This window comes from Macrosteles quadrilineatus, unplaced genomic scaffold (assembly GCF_028750875.1).
Source record: "Macrosteles quadrilineatus isolate MER2022 unplaced genomic scaffold, UCM_ALF_1.0 Scaffold_28__1_contigs__length_1566739, whole genome shotgun sequence".
Lineage (NCBI taxonomy): Eukaryota > Metazoa > Arthropoda > Insecta > Hemiptera > Cicadellidae > Macrosteles > Macrosteles quadrilineatus.
In genome coordinates, this window is record NW_026542621.1 from 912387 (window position 1) to 936832 (window position 24446).

A 24446-nucleotide genomic window follows, 5' to 3' on the forward strand; every position below is an offset into this window, starting at 1 on the left:
CAACTACCTGAAATTATAGCAAATAAATATAAAAATAAATTTTAAATGGGTATGCATAATTGTAATCTAATGGACTTCAAAATCTGGTTCTTCAAAATCTTGGTTTCTTGGAATCTATTAGAAACGTTTACAGCATATGGTCGTTGTTTGAAGTAGCAGCATTGATTGTTTAGTTGTTTAGTTATATAGTGTAGTTTTGTGTCTATATGTTGTGTTATATTAGTTATAAAAAGTAAATCAAGTTTTATACTGAGTTTTAGACGTTTTAATGCTGATTTCATGGCCATTAGTAATGACTTTGGCCATTTTTTTTTTATGTTGTAATACAGCTTACAGCTGTAGTAATTTGACAAAAATAACAAAGAGAAATGAGGATCTAAAAAACTAAATGAAGTTTTATGTGTACAGGTAAATGTTAATTTTAAAATTAGGCCTACTGACAACCCTCATTATACCCTCAAATTACAACTATTAACTCTGCCTTTTTGTGTTAGAGTCTTAAATTTGTAACATTTTCTAAGCGATTTTACCTCTAAAGTAAGAGTTTTGGTATGATTTATTTTTACCTTTTTATTTTACTTTTATTGCAGTAATAAATTAATGTACATACCTCATTTCTTAAACAAACCTTACAGTTCTCCATTTCTGAACCCAGATTTATTTGACTAGATAATCTGACTGACCGTAGCACTTCTGTTTTCTGTTTACCTTTCAATTCTGGGCATGTCTCGTAGCTTTTCAGTTTTTTCTTCAATTATTTATATTTTGATTCTAATTCAATAGCACTATTGCATAATATTTCACCATGAATAAGTTTACTGCAATTTTTCCTTCTCATTGTTTTCATTTGTCCGGTGTTTTATCCTGTGCTGAGTTACACAGTAAAGGTCTGATTATCTGACATTTATTGTATTTTGTCCCTGGAATGTTTCTTTATCTGTCAATCATGAGGGGTCAACTTCTTATTCTTAACTGTCTATTTACGTACTAGACAGTCAGGTATTCAGGAAAATACATTAACAAAACAGTATGGAAGGTGATAAAGACTATGTAGCGACCACCTCCTGAGACGAGATCATTCTCTTATCATGAAAAAAATTTTTAGGCACAAAATAAGGTGAATCATGACTGCTAGGCCTTTTTTGCCTGGCCTGTACAAATCGAAATCGTCGTCAATCGATTTGTTTGAACCTGATGTTTAATATACCATTTAAAGGGCAAAATAAAAGTGTTCTTGTTCTTAGAATCTTTTCATGAATGAGCCATTTGTTAGTAATTTAATCTATTTAAAATGGCCACAATTTTGAAATAAACAATTTTTTTTATTATTTTTTTTTGCTCTAATAGTTTTTGGCTGTAAAAAATTGTATAGTAAATTTCATAAATATATCTTATCTAAATGTATAAAAATACCCCTGCCGCAGCAAACCTGCCGACTAAGTGAATTTCCATTTGTCTGAATTGATTTTCAATTAAATGTATTTAAATAACATTAGGTTTAAGAAGTACCTAGGTTTGCTGTTACAAGGTAACTAAAAAAGTGTATTTTTTAGTAAAATATTAATACCTTAGTATAAAATAAATAAATTTGCCAAGTTTGATCAAAATATATCCATAAATAAGCAAACTACAACATTTTACAATATTCTCCATAAGAATAACACGGGAATTTTAAATTTACTATTTTTTTTCTCCGTTACCAATAACCATACAAAAATAGTTTGCTACAAAATTATTTGTTTTTTAAGCTTTTTTAAAAAGGTCTTGAGGGAAATTGGGAAATTCTGTGTTTTGAGGGCCAGAAATGAGAAACCCATTTCTTTACACCATAAAACCCCCCGTAAACACTGTTCCCATGGTCTGATCATGCTGGTTCGCGAACTCCTTCAAGTTATCCTGCCTTGTTTTAACCAAATTTGATCAAAATTGGAGAAAAATTACTCAAGTGTTCACAGAAGTATATATATAAATCTGAACGAACAGTGTTTTTGGCCTCTGGGGACATCATTATGAAAAAGTAAATCGGTCCCGGGCTTAGGTCTTACCGTGCCACTTACGATACTAACTACTGATTTCCTTTAGGGAAATTCGCAAAAACGAAATGGCGGATATCTCACTTTTGATGCGTTTATAGAAAAAGATTTTATTCTTGATTGGCCTATTATTTTGACCAATTTAACTATTCTTAAATTCGTTGTGCTTACTTACGGTACACCCTGTATATTTTTCATGAAAAAACCAATTAGGCCTACTTAAATTTTTGACTGAACATAATTATATTCTATACTATTGTATAATCAATGGTTTTACTATGTGCTAATAGTTGTGCTTGACGTTGACAGTGTGATCAAACCAGTCGTGGAGCCGAAGGTTGAAGAGAAGCGCTCACCGAGCCCTGAGCTTGCACGCATCTCAGCACTAGTCACTAGGCCCAGTCCTGCCAACAGTAAGCCGACACTTCCCACCTCTCTTGCTCTGTCTGTCCAACCAGTGGCTGAACCTTCCCACACATTCCCTCACCCTTCCCTCAAGAAGCCCCCACTCAAAACTAAAGAAGTCCCTAAGAAAGTGACCTCGGGCGAACCTGAGAAAAAGGAGCCTGTCGCTTTCTACTTTGTAAGTAGTCGAGCACGTTGCCTACGAATCCGAAACTTTTACACATTTGTTGACCTGTTGATAATCAAAAGATGACAAAACATGGAAACTTTAAAATTACTTGTAATGGGGAAACTACATTATGTACAGAGGTTAACAAAAATTAATGCAACCTAAATTACAAGTACCGCAAGACTTTTTAAATGGCAAAACAAGCTCATAGATGGTATTTTCTTTACTTCATTGCTAGTCAGCTAATATGCATCGTTGCCATTTTATCTATGAGTTTAAGTGTTATTGCCTGGGAATTTATTGTGAATAAGACTCAACATGGGGTTTTCACAATCTCAAAGAATGTATACTTCTATACTATAATATTAACATCAAAGGTAAATCATTGGTTTTATGCCAAAATATGTTTGAAATATGCTTACTAGTTATTCCAGTACCTAAGAAATCAACTATTCATGAAATTGCACAAAATTCAAGGTAATCAGATCTGTAGAAAACAAAAAAAATGTAGACCAGTAATACATACTCTATTTGAGCTTGCAAAAACACCACGTTGAGTTTTATTTACAATACATTCTCAATAACACTAAACCACATGGATATCTATGCAACAATGCATACCAGATGATCGGCAATGAAGTAAAGAAAACAGGGATTGATAACAACAAAACCAGCCGAAATGGTGGTACAAATAAGCAGGTTTTGTCGTTAAAAAAATTTCTCTCAGTAGTTGTAATTATTTTAGTTGCATTTATAAAAAACACTTTTTATTTTGTTTTGGAATCCAAGAAACGTAGTGTAGGCTAATTTTAATTTTAAAATGTATAAAATATTAAGCTACCAATTTAAAAGGCATAGAATATTTGCTTTTATTAGAGGAAACTTTATCCTTCTATTTTGTTCTAGTAAATTGTTTGCCATCTCAGTGTGTATGAGCACAGTTGGCAGACATGTAGGCCTACAGAAAGAAAAAAACCTTTGTTGCCATAAATACCCATTTACAAGCAACAACCTATCCAGTTTCTTTTTAATGATTTTCTAGATTTTACCAACAGTTTAAACGAAAAGATTCATTTTGCTCTATAGTTTATTTTAAGAAGAATATCAATGGGTTAACAATGTTGTAACTTTAAAATAACATTTTTGTTATTGAAGAATTAATAAGGCTGTATTTTTTTAGATCAAAAACAATTTCCTGTCAGTATCGTTTTATGAATACTTTGATTTTCAAGAATATTTAATTGAACTTTTAACTTTTTGATAAATTAGTAAAATTTGTTTGATACAATTATAAAATTTGTAATGAAACACCTAGTTGTATTAGTTGCTTGGAAAGAAATTTTTTTTGTACTTTTGATGCAAAACTAGGACTAACTAAACTATGTGTTTGAATTTAGACAATACGTCATTTCAGTTATTTTATAATTTATACCTAGGCTTAATGCATATTGGTGTCTGTCTTTTGTGTGGATGGTTGTACTTTGAAATTAGATTTTTTTTATATATTAATGATGCCTATATTTCGAGAATTGTGTGCAGGTCAAACGTTATAAGCTGGGATTATTTTTACAACTGCATGTATTATTTTTATACAATCAGTTAATTTTATAGGGCAATATTTATAGTAGATAAGTCCTACTTTTCAACTTGACTTCCATTTTTAGTAAAACCTTATTTTTCCTTAAAGAATTTATTGAGTACTTCAGGCGATTGATATATTGCGGATGTTTCAAAATAGAGGTGTTCAAATAGTGATTTTCAACCTCGAGCCGAGCCGAGCTTTTTCGAGTCGAGCTTTTTCTAACCTCGCCTGATCTGAATTAAAAAGCCTAATTTTACTCTCCAAAGATTTAACATAATAGTCTAACCTACAAGGCTAATTGAAAACGTAGAACTAAAACACAGACAACACTCTGAACAAGCAATCTTTCATTTCATCCGTATTTATTTAAATCTTCAACACTCGATATAATTTCTCTTGTAGGCTACTCTCACTAAATTTGTAAAACTGACAAGGTTGTGACTGATAGTGTAAGAGGCAATGGTTTTTCTAGCCCATTTCATTCGTGTTTAATTTCTATTTTTAACACTTGAGATAGGGTCTATTACTAAGTCTCACTAAATTGTAAAACCGACCCGGTCGACAGTAAGCGTGAGATGTGACTAAATTCTAAAATAAAATATAAATAACAAAATATTGTAACAATAGAGAAGTAATATAAATATTACTATTACAATAATTAATTGTAAATTATAATAAATACAGTATTATAATTATAAATATTAATTTATATTACTTCTCTGTGGTGTAGTGCTCATCGTCAGTAGTTGGTGGGTCAAGTACATTGGTACTAGGGGCTGAACAGGGGATTGTGGGATTGAGCTGGTTGATTCTTCTAGTTGGTATCAATATAAAAACATATTTACAGCGTCTTGATTTTATAGCAGAGTTGCCGTGCTAGTGATACCTCCAGTTGTATAATTTCTAGCTCAGCGGATGTTTGCTATGGTAACAGCTCTAGGATTTTTCAGTCTACGACTATTTAATTTCGTAAAAAGCAAGAGCGTTTCTCTAATTCCGTTTACTTATAAGACTTAGATACAATAAATAACTTAAAGCGCAAGATAATTTTGGGCTGGCATGAACAATGAACTACACCAGTTGTCTGATTCAGTATTTAAACATGGATCGATACAAATCACAAAATTAAAGTGGTTTAAATACCTGTAATGTCGACAATCCCAAGTGGTTGTGAAACAACTAGTTTCGGCTCATAACGGAGCCATCTTCAGGTTTTCCAAGGACATAATCACTTCTTCCGAAGGTCGTCAAAGTTCACAAATAATTTACATACATTTAAAAAACACGTAACACGCATGCCTAGGCCTAGCTTTAACGACGTGACCGGCGGGAGTTTACGTCTAGAATCACAAAACATTGACCTTAGCCTCTTCCGGCTTAAATAAAAGGAGTTTTTGATGTGCATCGTCACTATTTACAGTTTGAATACTAATTATAGTTTCTAACTTTTTATCTGCAGATGTTGTCTAATCGAAAGCCAACCAGAACTATATTACTGTATCCCAACCTTATTGCACATCCAGATATGAAGTTTTTGGTGACCTTATTCCTATTCGTAAAATATGTGCCCGGTAGACACCCTGTATATATATATATGTCTACTTTAATATTCAACTTCCATGTACTTCTGGTGATCCTGCCCCAAGATAATCGAGGTTCTACTATTTACAGGAAAATCATGATTGTGTTCGTTTTTGTAAAGAATTGGAGTTGATACGACTTTAATTATATGGATATGATAATAAACTGAAAGTGTACGGTAATTTTAAGCTGTGCGAGGTGATGCTGGTTTCCTGATCGAGTTTCTTTTCACCAAAACAAATTGTTTACTCTGAGTCTGAGACGTGAATTACGTGTTTTAACAACATTTGCTTCCAGGAAAAATGAATACATGAACAACGTAGAATCGTGATAGCTTTGTTATGAATTACAACACTAATTGAGCATATTTTTACTTAGTATTAAAAGCTCGGCTCGAACTTGGAAAGCTCAAAGGTTCGAGCACTCGTACACCCCTACGTAAATCCTAATCAGGTCTTAAAAATTGATGAATCCTCAGTTGGTAAAAGACTATTCACTTACCTAATGGGAGCGCACTCCTAGATCGGCTGGTGTAGTGGAGGTCAAGTTCAAATTCCACCAACCACCTAAGACTTGGAGCCATGTGATATCATAGTTTGTAGCCCATTTTAAGCGGTTCCTTTTAGAAAACAAAAAAGGATTTGTCTCACTGTCCGTATTGCAAAACTCCCTTCTCTTGTAGATATACGATAATATACACTTTAGTATTTTGTAATTTAAAATAATTTTCTTGTTTCTGTTTAATGTCGTCAACATAAAAGACATGCAGCCAATATGGTATATTTAAGTGTTAATGTCCTCACCTCCCACCCTTACCTCATGTCCACATGTTCTTTGGCCACATCCGTAGAAGGGATTTGATGGCTTAACGGATGCCCTGTGTAGCACTCTTAGTATCTATCTACTGTTAGATTTCAAATCACAAGCTGAGAAAATAAATCTCAGCTTCTTGCATGTGCCGTTATTGTAATTGTAATTGTAGACCAGCTACAGTATACTCTCTTCACTTTCCTTCTTCTGTTAAAAAATTGTTTTTCTTCGTGATTAATTGTAACATTTGTATCATCGTCAAGTTGATTTGCAACGATTTCTGAAGTTGTAGTTCTTGCGTGTGTTGGTTTGACAATTATTTTTTTCCTCATAAAAAAAAAACTGATGAAATCTCATTGCTGAAACGATAAACTCCCATTTTATTTGATCTTTTTGAAAGTACCTTTTACATTATCTTTTTTTTTTTATTCACCGTAACACATTTTGATATGAAAATTGCACGGAAGAGTAATATGTAACTGCCAAACAGTGTTTTTTGATCCTAAGTTGCCTAAGAATTGTCATCAAGGTTATGTTTGGTGGGATAAGATAATAGTAACATGGTCTCATACTGCACACATCTGATCCAGGATTACAGGTAAAGTACTAAATCACCCGATCTAGAGCCATGAAGACCCAAGTACCTTGAATAGTGTAAGTCAACCATTTCAACCCTTCCCAATTTCATTTGCTTGGCCCGGTTTACCCCGTGATTTTTGTTTCACTCAATGGTTAATGATTTTTTCTATCCCACAGTAGGCCTACCATAAATGTATTATGTTCCTATACATACGTATATACTACAATTATGTAAAATGAATTCTGAAATCTATTTAGTTATATTCTCAATTTAAATTGAAAAATTTATAAATGTCAATGAATATTGTAACATTAAACTTATAAAAAAATTAAAGAGCAATTATTATGATTTGTAGTTTCTAATTATAATTGATATTCTATATGGTATTAAATCAAAAGAGTTTATTTACTCATAAGGCCTGCATTTAAACATTTACTACTCCTAAAAAACTAATAGAAGATTCAAAGGTTTTTCTTAATTCAATAATCATGATATTATTGCTTGAATTCAACATAATTTTAATGATACTTAATATCAAAATTGTAGATACTAAAATTTGATTCAACGAATTAATTATCAGGTATAAATATCATTCCTGTGGTGTTAAAACAAAAAAAATATTATCTTTGTCTGCACATGAGGATACAATGTCATTAATCACTATCCTAGATATTACCAACTTGTTAAACAATATGAATGTTATTTTTAAGATTTTGATTATTCTTTAGCATGATTTCATTAGCCATTGGATTGGTTTTCAAATTTGATTAACATTTTAATTTCTTTTGGTTTGTCTAACTGCATGAAACTTGATTCGTGCTGCATGGCTGTCTAAAATAATTATCCAACTGAATACTTTATACCACACTGCATTATTTTTAAGTTATACCACTAGGTTTATAAGTTGTGAAATGTGTTTGACCATACTGTGGTACAGTTGGCTATCCCATTAAAATGGGGCAGTTGTTTAAATTGGACACTTATGTGACCGGGAGGGTTTCAGATTAAGAAACATCAGATTTGGTAAAATGAAGGTAAATTTAACCCACAAGTTGAGAAAAGTCAGCTAATCCAAGCCTTACTATGTATTCCTTGACTATTGGGAATTCAAATGCATCAGTCTTTGGGCACTGTTTAAGGAAAAAGAAATATTAATTAAATACATAACACTGATTATTGGAGCTTATTCTCTCTCAAGTACAGCCATATCTTGTTGGCCTGAATATGGGTTAGTAAACCCCATAAATTAAATTTAACCTGCCTGTATTACCTGCATAAGTTTAAAAGCTGGAAGGTTAGTTATTTAATCAACAAATAACTAAACTGAGCATAAAAATACATATATTCACTTTAAGAACTGGACTGGACTGTAAAGATGCAAGAATCATTTCAGTACTCAAATCAAATTCCGTACTGTACAAAAATTGGCCCCATGACTCATTCTTCACAGCAACGGGTTATTGAACGTCAGATCATCGAGAGTCAACTGTAATATCCTACTTGCTTATTCATCCAACAGGACTCCCAGTTTGCTTTGGCCTGTTTTGAAACAAAGCAATGCTATTGTTAATGTTGTTAATTATTATTGATTTTTTTTTAAACTGGTAAATCATCAATCTATTTTATAACCGGGGCTTTTGAAAACTGGCTTTATTTATTTGCTTTGAGAAAATAATTATAGATTCACTAGTGTTTGATTTTGATTACTTTCATTTTTGCAGTTCCACTTTCAAAAACTGCTGTAATATTGATAATTATTAATACAATTACTTATTTGCAATTGTTCATAACCTAAATAAGTAATTTTTGTTCTTCATAAAATAGATCACTAGATATATTAAACTTGTTGTCATGAAAAGTCATAAGACCATTTAAAAATCATCAATAACAATTTTCACCGCATAAAGAAAAGTAAAATTATTAAACCTTTCTCCTCCCTAAATGTGAGAATTTTAAAAACTGATTCAGTAACTTATAAAGTGGATCCAAAATCCACTAATACTAATTTTGCTTACCATGTCCACGTAGTAAACAAAAACTGAATGTGCCACATTGAACTACTAATTTTATTAAACTACCTATAGTAATCTTTTATATAGAAAATTTTAGAATGGATTGTGGTCAGGAAAATTAGTTCAAACTCGTATTTCATGTTTAGCTTTTACTTTTGGGTTTTACTCACAGTGTTGAACAAATCAAGTAACAAATACAATTTGAATCATATGATATGTAACTGACATGTTTTGAGGATTGTTAGATCCACAGAAACAATTTAATTTGACCATGAAGAATGAAAAGGTAGAGTCAGAATAATGCGAGTGTGGTATAAAGTGGGGTGAGGTATGGATGTTAACTTTGGTGGTCCTTGGTTGATAGAGGGAAAAGCCGGCAACAGCAGTTCATCTGGCACTGTGCAATCTATTCCTACGGTGACAACGGTGAGTACCCTCCCTCCATTTAACTGTCAATGTTTAAGGGGTGGAGGAGTAAAAAGGTCAATAAGATTTGTAATCTGTTTATTTAAGAATTTGGCTAAAAAGTCAAATTGGGATGCCTTTGAAAATTTTTTCATACTGGAGATATTCAACAATTTCATAGACAAAAAAGTTAAAATTTTAATTAAGTATGATATTTACTTTTTGGTATCCATTCACTGACTTTTCCCTCTAGTTGAATTTAACAATCAAATTTAGTCAATTCAAAAAAAATTTTCTGAATAAAATCTATGTAGGTAGTTGCCAGCAAGTGTAAAATTTAGGTTATTTCATTCCGTACCTGTTTAAAGATTGTGACAGCTTATCTTTAATAGCATTCACATAATTTAAAATAAATCCCATTGATTATCTTTAACAGCATTCACATAATTTAAAATAAATCCCATTGATTGATGTTTGTAGAATATTTATAAATCTTACAGAATGAGAATACACGTTTAGTGCTTTGTAATACCGTAAACACCGGCAACTTTACAAAGCTCGGCTTCCACTCATCACAGGTTCTCAATAAAAATGGTTTTCTTTTATCCAAGAGTGTTCAGTACTGTGGTTATAAATGGGCCCAGGGGCGCAAGAGTATTAGTTTTGTCCGGGATGCAAGCAATCCTCCTCACTCTCGATTCCCACTCATAACTCATCACTGCCACTGCTTGCATGTGTCGCTACTTTTACAGGCTTAACTTTATTTGTATTCTTAACGTAATTTTTTCATTACTTACCAATGTCAGTTCTCCTTGTTCATTCAGGTGAGAATCATATCAATCAATAAATCTTTATTCAATACATACAAAACAAGTGTACATGAATGTGTCATCAACCTAAAACTACTTCACATGATTTCACCTACTTCCCTACTTGCTTAGTCATACAGTTTTTTTGTTACAGTGTTCAAAATTTTCTAAACTATAAAATTCACTATCAATTAAAACCCCCTTAAGTTTATTTTTGAATTTATTTATTATTTATTATCAGTTGAGTTGGCCAGTGAATAAAGTTACTGTTGTGTTTTTGCTTATTGATTTTATTTACGTTCAACGAGATCCTTTTTTTAACCTTGTAATATTACACGCTTTTCTGCGAATGAGAAAAAAAAACCAAGTGGTAGTGAATTTAGAACGAGAGCAAAAAAAAAAAAACAACTTTTGGACTGTAACTATCTCTCGGGTTCATAGCATGTCACATACTAACTGCGGGTCTGACAGTCTTGGGGCTTTGAGGTTAACAAACTTCTTCATCAGTGATAGATTTTCAGAATGTTACAGTAAATGTGTTTGTTAGAAAGGTTTGTTGTTTTTTATGGACTAATTGGCACTAAAGATAATTGGATTAACTTTATCCTGTTATTGGATACAGAATCTTAATAAACACTCCTCCGCCCCATTTATCACTTCATTTAGACTTCTGAATCACTTTTTCTGTCAATTTTCTTCCAGAAGAAAATTGAAAATGTTAACTCACTTTCAGTTTTCGCCTATTTAGAATAATGTTACAAGTGAATGAATTGTTCCATACCTAAGTCACTTAAATTTAAATATAAAAATGAATGTATCCACTGCAATTTTTTTGTCATTAAATGTAGGCCTATCATCTTTCACGATTCTCATCTATACAAAATTTAACCTTTTAAAACTTGTGGGCTTTATTGATTTTGGAACTATTTTATTCACTTGCCCTCTGTTAAATAGTCGAACTGCTAAATCAGTTATACAGCAAAAAAAGCATGGTGTAGTAACACTTCGGTCCAGTGATATTTCGTGCGAACTCAAATTTCTTAGGAAAACAGTAACACTTCCTACCACTCGCTTTTACAGTTGATTAAATAAGCGAATGGAGTAACGTTTCGGCGCGATGAATATTTGACAATGTTTAAGGAGCGCAGTTCAGGTAGTAAGAGGCCCATGACCTGTATACTTTGCAATCTATTAACCTACACTAACGCAGTTTGTGGTGAGTCAATTTTAAATCTAACGCTTTTTTTTGTTTTTTAAGTGTTGTTTTTTACCATCCTCCCAAATAGTTAGTGAAGACCTGTCAGTTTTTCGGAAGAAGTGTTACTAGTGAGTAGGTAGAGAGTTGGATCGCAGGCAACATCTAAGGATTTTGGGCTGAAGTATTACTTGGGCCTGTTATATGTTCACAATTACGGTTACGCGTTTTGTCTAATGGTCTAACTACAGAAAGAAAAGATAAACGGCAGAACGCCAGGGCGGCCATATTTACCTGCGACTCATAGTAGACAGGCTCCTCCGTCTTGTCGTCCCATGGAGGGGTATTGAATCTTGGACTTTGACCTTGCCCCTTTTGAATATGCTATTATTTATGCGCCTCCTCCGGCGTGCCAATATAACAAAACATGTCTCTTCTGACATAAGAATTTACTTTATATATAAAACACATTACTGTCTTTACTTAGGCTATAATAACTCCTCCCAACAAAATAAGTTAAAAAAAATAAACTTCAAACTGTTTGTTATGTAAATAAACTCAAAAATTAATGACTTCTTTTGGGAGGTACTTTTCTTGTTTTTACAAGTCCAACTTCCTGGGTACGCGTCGTTCTCGCTGAGAACGGCGTAGTGTCACAGACGGAGAATTAGGCTTTCTTATTTCCAGGTTAGGCCTATCCGCTTCAAGTTCTTGAGATTGATTTTCCTTTGATTCAATGTTGGGTGTAATAGGCCTATGCGGTGTCTTCGCTGGGCTTGGTGTAGGTGTTTTCATTGGGCTAGGTGCAGTTGCTTCCATAGGTAAAACAGGTGGCATTGGTAGTACAAGATTTTCCTCATCTGGAATGCACTGATTTGTGCGTAGGTGGTCTGCATGCACAAATCGATTCCTCCCATCGACTTTGACAACGTATGTGACTGGGCTATTAACCTTAGTGATAATACCAGGCAACCATTTGAGTTTTTCTTGCCTAACGCTCCTTACAAATACACTCTCGCCCTCACAAAAAGAACGGAATGTTCCCCTCCTTTCATTTGCATTTTTCTCAATCTTTTCATATTTAGCAGATACGCTCTTACTCAAATGAGGCTTTAGCAAGTCAAGGTGATTTTTAGGCTTAAACCCAAGCACAATTTCAGCTGGCGAAACACCAGTGGTGGAATGAGGAGTATTCCTGTACACAAAAAGGAAGTTGTCGATTCGATGTTGTAGAGAACGAGTTGTTCCTGATTTTTCGTCCTGCAACAGCTGTCTCAAGAATGTGTTCTTGGTTGTTTGTACAGCTCGCTCCGCCAATCCATTAGAGGAAGGATGGTATGGTGGGGATACAACATGAGTGATTCCATTTGTTCTTAAAAAGTCGTTAAACTCCTTAGAAGTAAGTTGAGGTCCACCGTCAGTAACAACTGTTGAAGGCAGTCCGTATGCCGCAAAACATGACCTGAGTTTCTCAATTGTTTTACTAGATGTTGTTGAACTCATATGGAATACTTCGAGCCATTTTGAGTGGCTGTCGACAATGATCAAAAACTCCTTATTTTGAAAGGTAGCGAAGTCAAGATGGAGTCGCTGCCAGGGATGCTTAGGCCATGACCAATGTTGTAATGGGGCCAGAGGTATTGAGTTCCGAGTAGATTGACAAATAGTGCAGGTTTTAACAAGTTCTTCAAGATCTCGGTCTAAATTTGGCCACCATACATAGCTGCGTGCCAAATTTTTAATGCGGGATACACCTGGATGTTCTGTATGTAAAAGATTTAATATTTCCTTCCTATATGGTTCAGGGATAATAACTCTTCGTCCCCATAGAAGACACTCTTGATCTACAGACAGCTCCATAGCTCGGGAAGAATATGGTTTTAGGCTATCTTGGGCCACATTATTAGGCCACCCATTCAAAGTGAAGTCTAAAACTTTGGACAAAATCGGGTCATAGCGTGTAGCTATGCTTATCTCCTTGTGAGTTATGGGTAACTCAGAAGTTACAGAGAAGAATGAGATGTTGTCACCGCAGTTAGATTCATCTGTACAAGGCAAACGGGACAGAGCATCAGCATTCGAAACATTGGTACCCTTACGGTACTCTATATCATACTCGTAGGCTGAAAGAATGATTGCCCATCTTTGAATCCTAGCCGCAGCTAAAGTAGGTATTCCCCTATTAGGCCCCAGCAGAAACGCTAAAGGCTTATGATCGGTAGCCAGAAGGAAACGTTTACCGTACAAAAATACATGAAACTTCTTCACAGCGAAGACTAAGGCGAGCGCCTCTTTTTCCAGTTGTGAATATTTCATTTCACATGGGGTCAAGGTTCGAGAACCAAATGCTATTGGCCTCTCAGAGCCATCCTGCATGCGGTGGGCAACAACGGCGCCTACGCCATAAGGACTTGCATCAGCCGTCACAATGATTTCTAATTTAGGGTCAAAGGGGATAAGTACAGTACTCTCAAGCAAAAGATTCTTGCTTTTGATAAACACTTCCTCACACTTCTTCGTCCACTCCCATCTGGCACTCTTATTTAATAACTGATATAGCGGGTGTAGCAAGGTCGACAGATTGGGCAGAAATTTACCGTAGTAATTCAAAAGGCCTAGATATGATCTTAACTGGGTAACATTTTTGGGCTGAGGAGTCTTGGTGATAGTTTCCGTTAACTCTTCACTTGGATGGATACCATTAGCATCTAGCCTATGTCCTAGAAATGTCAAACTATTCTTGAAGAATTCGCTCTTAGCGCCATTGATTTTAACACCGTATTGCATAAGTCTATTTAGTACTTGATCAACATATTTGTACATCTCCAAATGATTGCTAGCTACAATCAAAATGTCATCTAAATAACAAAAAACATTGTTTAGACCTGCTAATACTTGGTCCATAGTTGATTGGAAGATAGCGCCAGCGCTAGTGATTCCAAACGGTAATCTTCTATATCTATAGAGACCTTTACTGGTATTGATTGTTAGAAGTTCCTGAGAACTTTCACTGACACAAATTTGGTTATATGCCGCAGACAAGTCCAGTTTAGTAAAAACCTTAGAACCCGAAATACTCGAGAAAATCTCTTCCGGTGTTGGCAACGGGTAATGGTCCGTGCGCAAACACGGGTTGATTGTAGTCTTGTAGTCCCCACAAATACGAATTTTGCCATTCGGCTTTGGTACCACAACGATCGGGGTAGCCCATACTGACTTAGTTACGGGATATATTATGTCATTCTTAACTAAATTCTGGAGTTCACTTTCTACCGCACCCTTTAAGGCATAGGGTACAGTTCTTGATTTACAAAACACGGGATTAGAATTTTCCTTCAAAACCAAATCGACTGTTACATCTTTGATAGTTCCAATTTTATCTTCAAAAACGGAAGAATATTTTGATTTCAGCTCATTAATCCTAGTAGTGATTGAAACAGTCTTACCGTTGTCGAGGATCGCTCCGCAGTCCAACTTGTTTCCTTGTCCCACTTTGGTCCAGTCAAGTTTAATTACTTCCAGCCAATTCCGACCCATTAGTGTAGGTTGGTTAGGCACATCATTTCGTACAACAATCATAGGTAATTTGTGAACGCTGCTGCCAGAGCGTACGCTTGCCTGAAACTCACCGATAATATTAATTTTATGGCCTGTATAAGTTTTCAATGTGATACTGCTTTTATTTAATTTCGGGCTTGAGTTACCAAAAATTGCAGAAAATACATCCTGGGGCATGACTGACACGACAGCCCCTGTGTCAATAGTCATTTTCACTGGAACATTATTAATTTCTACCTCAGCGGTAAAACTTTTGGGTTTAGGCCCATCATTGGCATAGGCAATAGTAAATAGGCCCAAGTCGAGATCATCGACTCTGTTTCCGATGTCATCAACATCGTCACAAAAATTTATTTTACCCTTAGGTTTACTTTGAGGGTTACCAGTACCTTGTCTACATACATTAGCCAAATGGCCTATTCTATTACATTTATTACATTTGTAATTTTTATAGGGACAATTATAACCATGCACTCTACCGCAACGGTAGCATTCTTTCCTAAACCCGACCTTCCCCCCATTGGGATTTGGTCTGCCTTGATTGAATTTCCCATCCTCGTCGCCATTTGTTATAAGTTCACAATTACGGTTACGCGTTTTGTCTAATGGTCTAACTACAGAAAGAGAAGATAAACGGCAGAACGCCAGGGCGGCCATATTTACCTGCGACTCGTAGTAGACTGGCTCCTCCGTCTTGTCGTCCCATGGAGGGGTATTGAATCTTGGACTTTGACCTTGCCCCTTTTGAATATGCTATTATTTATGCGCCTCCTCCGGCGTGCCAATATAACAAAACATGTCTCTTCTGACATAAGAATTAACTTTATATATAAAACACATTACTGTCTTTACTTAGGCTATAATAGGGCCGAAGTGTTACGACACGAATAGGACACTATCACTAATAAATTGCTTTTGTTACCAAACCTGTCATAGTGTTTTTAGGTTATTGTATATTGAAGTTCACTAGACTATTATAAAATGAAGTGAATTTGGCACAATAAATGCAATTTACGTGAAGCTTGAAATCTGTTTAAGTTTTTAGTGTAATGTATTTTTTAATTTTAGATTTTGTTTCCAATGAAGTAAAAAATTTTTGGAAGAGATTCAAGAACAATGTAGGCCTAAGTGTTGAATATACAAAAAAGCGTACACCTCGAATCTTGCGAAATAAGCATACAGGATCAAGTTTTGGCAGATGACGAGGGTAAGCTATGGTGTCAAGACATTTAGACAGGCGAAAAATGTGTACAACTTTTAGGGTAAAGTTCTAAATATTTTTAAAACCATTGAACAATATGAGTGTCTAAACTAAATATAAATTTCTCTTGGTTTCACGGAGTTGGAGATCCTTTAAAAATGTATATTTAACCTGATTTACTACATCACACTTTACCCAGGCTGTGGACTGGCAAAATGATAGAGGTATGCTGCACCATCATTTAGGCGTGTTTAAAATCAGCGTCAAGCTTTGTCATTCTTTTTTTTAAGTTTATTTATTTTAATTTTTTGTAACTTATACAGTTATTTTTAATAATACCCTATATTGACAATTGACCATATTTGATATTTTTGGTCTAATCTAATCCATTTTTTTTATGTAGGCAAGAGCCCTCAAACAGCACATAATATCTCCAGTTTCTTGATATTTTTGTATGGTTTTTTTATTCTTTCGTTCGACCTCACATCCCTCACATCAGCCTTCTCTTTCCTTCCATGCCTAGCTCCAGTCTCATTTGCATATGAGTAGAATTTTTCGGGAAGTTGTGATTCTTATTTTTCTAGTTAAGATGCATAAGTTATTTGTTATTTCCAAATAGTTTAGGGGTGGATGGCTGGGGTGGTCATTTGTACACATTTTTCGTTTATAATATTTACCACTTACCCTCGTCAAATACCACTGTTTCCCCTTGTACGCATATTTCACTGTACGCTTTTTTCGCTGTACGCTTTTTTGTGCTACCTAAGTGTTGAAACCATAACTTATGTAATCCATCTTATTTGAGGTATAAACATAAACGAAAACAAACATCAAGAGGGTAGTTTAATATTTGTTACCTGGTAAAAAGTTAGATAGAGTTTTCACAAATTGTGAGAGATAATTTAACTATAAATTACTTCTAATATTTCTACAAATATATATTTGAATTACAGACATGTACAAATTTTCTTCTAAAAAAGATGATAATTTGTTATCCATGTTGTCTATAGTTAAAAACTGCATCTTCAACTATGGTTTGTGTTTTTTACTACTAATCTGTTATTATTACTAACTATATGTTTTTATGTGACATCAAGACTTTTCTTGATAATCTTGATCCATAATAATTCAGCCTTTGGTTATTAAGGCTATTAATGTTATGAACAGTTATTTTTTTTGTCTTGTTATTCTATGGATTGAATCGTGTGTGTGAAATTATTCCAGGAGAACTTTCAACGTGAAATCAACGAAATATCATATCATTACCATCATTAACAGTTCATTCAACCTTTTATTCAATATCGCCTGCACTTAACCTTGTGTGTTGAAAATTACGCCATTTATGGTTGTATTTCCAATTCAAACATAACTCCTATCAGATAATTAATGAAAATATGCCTAAATTAATAGATTACCTAAAACTGGAAATATTTAATTGACATAAAAAGGCATTTACGTAAACATTCGTATATTGATAAACTGTAATTTGATTACCATTTTAAATAACTGTAGTTGTGTTGCATTTAATAATTGTTTGGATGTTTCTTAATTTTTTTCATATTCTTTATATGAATTTAAATTTGAGAAACTCCTCTTAACGCCAACATTGTAGCAGACTCGTAGTGCTGCTTTACATAACTGTTATCGTCCTGATGCTAGTATTTTATTTTTTATGACATTTGATGCTTGAAATGGACATGCTTGGAACACAATAAAACAATCTTGAAGCAAAGAAAAAAATTCTCACCATATTGACAGAAGACCCATTACTTAAAAGTGGTTTGCTTACAAATAAATAAAAGGTTAAAATACCTGCTTGTCGCCTTGTGGTCCAAATTGTTGTCCTAGTGGATTATGTACATTTCGGAGCGAGCGCCATCGTCGGATCCGTATAAGAACTGTTTACACTAAACTTCCCTGAAGAGGTGCGCAAGATGACCTCTTCAGGGATGTTTAGTGTAAACAGTTCTTATACGGATCCGACGATGGCGCTCGCGCCGAAATGTACATAATCCACTAGGACAACAATTTGGACCACAAGGCGACAAGCAGGTATTTTAACCTTTTATTTATTTGCCAATCAATTGGTCCGGAAACACCACAACAAAATATGGTTTGCTTACTGCTTCAATAGAAAAATCAATAAGTCGGTAGTAAACTTAGCAAGGAACTGAGAGTCTTTTGAAGAAATGATTTTAAAACCTATTTTGCAGCATCAAACCTTTTCAACCACAAAATGTTAGGGTAATATAGGATTGTAGATCCATAGTAAATGTGTCATTTGTAATGAAGAAAGAGTATACTGTAGCTTGGGACGATGATGTGAACGGATGTGTAGGCCTACAGGGGGTTTGGGGGGGTTGACTATTGCGTCCCTAGTTCATATCCCTGGATCCTTATGTCCTCTGAGGTCCTGGATATCTTTGATCCTTGCTTGATGAGACAGAATGTTACAGGACAAAGAAGGCAACCAAGTATGGATATGCCCGGCTTGCGGAGGACAGGATGACGGAAGTCCTATGATAGGATGTGATGGCTGTGATGCGTGGTACCATTGGTATGTACTGATTTTGTTTTATACTGATAGGTATGGATGGGCTGGATTGTACTTTTGTTTCTATATGATACAGGATTTTATTTCCTACCTGAGTTTTGGAACGAAAATGTAACAGAATTTTCTTCCTGTGCAAAGGAACTCCCGCCATCGCAGACATCATCCAGTTGCCAATAGATTCCTATCGGTTTACAGTTTTTTGCAGTCAAAAACCTTACAACTGCATGCACTTCACAGTTTGCGGCATTTTCAATTAACACAGATATTTTAAACTGACACAGTAACTCAATGGAGTACAGCAGAAACCTCTTACTAGCACGGCTAGATGCCGACTGAGCTGCATAACGAAATAACACCAAGATGGTTGCGCTAGCCCTGCCCTTAGCGGATACAGACAAAAACGTAATCTACTTTCTGGATAGCCCTCGTATGTTAAGTGGTTACCGTGCTAATAGACTTATTTTTATTTACTTATGACTTGAATCAGTGAATTCCTATTGAATGTTGTAAAAGGCACCTAACCAATTAAATATTTGGGTAAAGTCAGCTGCAGACAAGCATTATGATGCTTTTGCAGTACAGTATAACCTTGATAACAAGACTCTCTTGGAGATTGTTAAATAAGTAGGGATGTACAAGATTGGATTTTTAGTTCGAGACGAGACAGGATTTCCCTTCTCATATATAACGGGAAATGCAAGTTCCACATTTTAACCTGATTTTTAAATACCTACAATTTTCAGTATTGTGCTATTTCTAGAGTGATTTTGGAGTGACTTATTTAGGCTATGTTTACAGTAGTAAAACATGTCTCACACTGCTTACACTAAACTTCTGATCATTTGCTATCTCAAAACAAAAAATTATAAAACTATTAAAGCAATATTTACATGTAAAGAATTAATAATTAAATAAAAACGCCTTCGCAAAGGAAACGCAACATCAACACGCTTCTGTATTGCATTGACTTTCTGCAGGCGTTTTTTTTTTTGTTTTTTTTATGACCAAAATAGAATCTCGTTTTGTAGAACGAGATTTAAAATTTCCTGAAATTTCGAGACCCGTCCATCCCTATAAATAAGACAACATTAAGGTTGACTTGTCCACCTTGAGATTTGTATTAATGTGCGATTAGGGGTAAAATAAATTCTAGGGAAATTGAAAATGACACCTTGTTATCAAGGGTGACTTGTTATGAAGGGTCTTGTTATCGAGGTTCCACTCTTGGCTATAGATTTTAAAATGTTTAAACACGTTTTGCAATAACATTGTTTTATCGTTTCAGGGTGTGTGTTGGTATCCAGGTTCCTCCAGACTCTAATGACTGGTTTTGTCGAGTCTGTATCGCTAAGAGACAAGATGGTGTTGGTGGTGAGAAGAAAAAGAAAACAGAAAGGCGGAAGAAAAAGGCAGGAGCCACATAAACTAAGGTTAGGAAAACTGAATAAACCTGTTAACTCTGACACATAGTTTAACACAGACCTAGAATGAATTACAGTACAGTAGAACCTCGCTAATCCGTCACCTACGGGACCGGGACCATGGACGGAACAGCAAAAAGGTCGGATTATCAGAGGAACATGTTTATTGACATAAAAACGTGGTAAAACTGTATTTTGAACAGACCACAAATAACTGATAACCACGGTTAATTCAACATGACTTAAAACAGTTATTTCTAACTCGTAAACAATGCCTAATACTAAATGTATAAATGGACTTAAATGTGATAATTTGCATATTAGGCCTACATCATAAAAATACAATTAGTATGCTATTGCGCAATCATGATAATCATGCTATGTCATTAACCTTGGTTCAGTTTTAAAAACTGTAACGTTTAAAATCACAGCTTTTTCAACTTTTACTCAACAAACAAACAAATTGCCAAACATTGTACAGCAAATAAAGAACAGAACAATAGAAAGTCTAGTAAGCTACTGCTAGTCATAGGCTACTGCTACGCTGTTTCAGGACAGAAGAATGTCAATAAAAACATTAGATAACACATAAAAAAAGTATAAAATAATAGTAGCCTACTTATAGATGATAACAAAAGTCGTAAAACAAACGGATAGACGGACACTCAAGATGTACATTGAAATCTCCACACAATATCAAAGTTCCTTAGATTGAGGTCCGAGACATGAGTCAGGCATTGGTCCAGTTGGTCAATAAAGGACTTTACCACTATTACTTACTTACTTTTTACTTTTTTACTTTATTATTTTTTACTTATTACTTTATTACTTACTTTGGACTTTACCTCCTTGTTAGAAATTTATAAAAATCTTTTGGTATTCAATGTTTTTTTTTTAATTCAAAGAATTAAGTTACTATTTATTTAGCTCACCTTTTGTTTGTTAAAACTGTAATGTACTAGTTCTAGTATGGCAATGTTGAAAGTTGTGGGCCCTAACAATGCCAAATTGTAAAGCTGGAAAACATAAAGAAACAGGTAATTTTTAAATAAAGATTGTTATAAATATGTTAGACCAAAGGACGTTTAAACATCAGTTCTAAAAAAAGTGCTTTGTATATAAATACCTTAAGTTTTTAATGATAGTTTAAGAATAAAAAACCATCAGGCTTCATAAATTCCAACTTGTTTATACAGGAAATTATTGAATGGAATGACAACTCTTAGACTAAAATGTATGAATTTACTTAGGTAACGTAGTTTTAAGATTCTTTAACTGTCAATATACTGTGTTAAAACGTCTAACATTTTAAAATTTTCAATTCATTTTCATTTCATTTCATTTTGCCCAATATTTGGGCATCTTCCCGGTCCTAAGCCAAAGAAATATTCCCATTTTATAAGTTCCCTCCCACTGGGAATATTCCTGGCCCACATCACTAAACAAAAGTGCATCTTCCCTAGCAGAGGCCTATCCATGTTTTAGAAAGTCCAAGGCTTTTGAACAGTCAAATCCAACAACATTTCTGCAGTTACCCTCATTTTTGGCTTTGAATGGCTGACAATATATTGTTATTAACTAATTTAAGTTATTATTTGATGAATCTTAGCTTATTGAAATATATCTGAAAAGACAAGCAGTTTAGAAATCTGTCTTTTTTCTTCTGGATACCGGTACTTTTTAATTTGCAGTTTTAGGTAGAGACTGAACAATATTTTGTTTAAATTTCTAGGAAACGTCCCTTTTCTCCGTATTTCACTCACAAGATGTGTGAGGGTTTTGATTTTATGGGCTCAAAGATGTAATCATAAAAAATCATATCAATTGAAATTGCATCCTCGACCTTATTATATATCTTTCATGTTCTGTCTTGTTGTTTAATCTTGGTTTTGGTATATTATTTTAGTTTCTGTGATAGCTCTAAAATTAAAATTAAAGGTGCTCTGTAATAAGTCATATCTACTGTTATCTGTATTCTATCAAAAACATTCCGTACACTGTATTTAACAAATATATTTTAATGGGAAGCCAGGTGACTGACTGATTAGGAATAGCTTAAAAACTATAAAATTCAGCAAGCTTATCTGAAAGAATTTAAGTCTAAGTATTAACATATGCACAATAAAAAGACCAAATATTGTTGTTATGTATTGTGACCTTTTATTGTGCATCTATTAGTTTATTATACTTCTCTCAGGTAAGCCAGTTGTTTTTTTTTTCATATGAATTAATTTCATCAAAAATATAACTTGAGGTGGCAAACTGGCATTACTTATACCAATGACATCATTCTGTTTTAGGTTAGGCAAAACCAAATATCTCTTGGACTATGGATATCCTTATGGATCAGTCAGTGCCAATTTTGAGGTATGTTTGGAAACTCTTGAGTATGTTGATTTGTCAAGAAGTGTTATTATATACACACAAGGAGTTTGTAAACATCAAAACACCAAAATCTGCTTATTGCGTACATAAAAACAAAAAAATCACCCCATAAAGAAAAACGCTCAAAAGTGAAGATATTTCCACTTTCAAGATATACTTTTTAGGAAGAAGAAGGTTAATATATCTGGTTACTGTCAAAACAATACGTAATAGTTTACGACTTGGCCTGTTAAGTGCTGGTAATGGAGTACTTAAAAAGGTCAGAAAGTCTGCATGGTCCTCATGGTAGAGTTAGTCAGAAGTCTTTAACTATACAAATTAAATGAATTCTCTACATGTTTAAGTTTTGTGTTATTTGTATAGTTCAAAACTTCTGACGGACTTCTGCCATTAGGAATATTTAAAGCATGCTGATATTCTGGCCTGATGATGTGCTCTATCTGCAGGATGAAACAGCTGTAGTCATTGTTAACTACCATGGTCCGTTTTGACAACAACCAGGTAATATAAATAAACCACTTTCAATTAATTCACAGGATCCCAAAACCATTCCATCATGATAGTTTTTAGAAGTTCTTAAACCCAGAAACTTAAAATAAAATAAAACTTCAAAATCTTTCCTCTAAAAATCAGTTTGAACAATTTTTCAAAAATAATCAAACTCTAAAAACATGTATACAAAACTGTAGACTTCTCAAAATACTAAAAATCTATACCTTGCAATTGCCAAAACCTAAACAATCTAAATCTGAACTCTCCTACTTCAGCACCAAAGCTTTGTACAGTCAAATATAGTAAACGCATGATAATTCAAAATTTGTTGGACAAGCAAATAAATTTAAATTGTCAAGAGGTTTCACTGATCGGGAGAAAAATAAACCATTCAAAGAGTGTGTTCTTTAAATACAAGCAAAAGCTTGTTTTTTTTAGATAGTTACAAAAATCTGTTATTTTTTGCATTACCAAAGACATTACTTAAGAAAAACTACTTTGCTAACAGGATGTATAGTTTCATATTACCTGAAAGTACAAAAATATGTAAAATAACACTTCTAATAAATATATGTACACTTATACTGTTTACTGTTTACAATGGCGTCCCTTATATACTATTGGCTACCGGAAGTGCCGGGCAATAAGTTTCTATAAGTACAGGGAGCGGCAGAAATAACTGACGGTTTTCAAGCGAGTACATTCCAGAAGCCGAGTGGAGGAGGGTGGTGGGGAGCGGCTCATTCTCAAGGCCAAGTGACCCCATTTCAGTCGCCATGGAGCAGTTGACCGGTATACATCGCGCGTTTGTCGTTGAGGCGTATTTTAAAAGTGGCGATTCTGTTGTTGATACGCAACGTAAGTTTCGTAGGCATTTTAATGTGGCTCGTGGGGAGCCTATCCCATCCCGAACACCATCAAATTGTGGGTGGATACCTTTAGTCTCCTCTAATACAAGGTCGTGGCTGGACAAAAGTGGCAACCCCAACCTACCGAAACAGCTGTTGCACTAATTCATCATGGAGATTCTGCACTTTTTTATCTCCTTAGTAATAATATATAGCGAGCAACTTTGTAAGTAGAATACTTTTGAGTTGATGGTATGAAGTCATCAGCCAAAAGAGACTTCTACATCATGAAAAGATTCCATGAGACTTTAAGAAGAGATGTTACCCAATGTTCAAAAGCCATATACTAGCCAGTTTTTTGTCATTCTTTGTCCTACATCATCTCAAAAAATCTTTTTGAAACATT

The 24446-nt window shown here is 34.3% G+C and overlaps 1 protein-coding gene across 3 annotated transcripts in view; it reads left to right on the top strand.

Moving 5' to 3' along the window:
• The window catches only part of LOC129005624 (transcription initiation factor TFIID subunit 3-like), a 41359-nt gene that overhangs the window by 13192 nt on the left and 3721 nt on the right, over positions 1–24446 (top strand). Inside the window, exons 7-11 of one of the 3 annotated variants that reach the window (XR_008491852.1) lie at positions 2343–2446; positions 9537–9598; positions 18797–18897; positions 20180–20324; positions 22616–22682. Coding sequence is in view for 1 of the 3 variants with exons in the window: in XM_054434581.1 (XP_054290556.1) it covers positions 2343–2616; positions 18797–18897; positions 20180–20318 (514 nt within the window). In the remaining 2 variants the exon portion in view is untranslated. Of the gene's footprint in view, positions 1–2342; positions 2617–9536; positions 9599–18796; positions 18898–20179; positions 20325–22615; positions 22683–24446 lie in introns of all 3 variants that reach the window. The other 2 variants (XR_008491851.1, XM_054434581.1) reach the window with 2 other exon arrangements.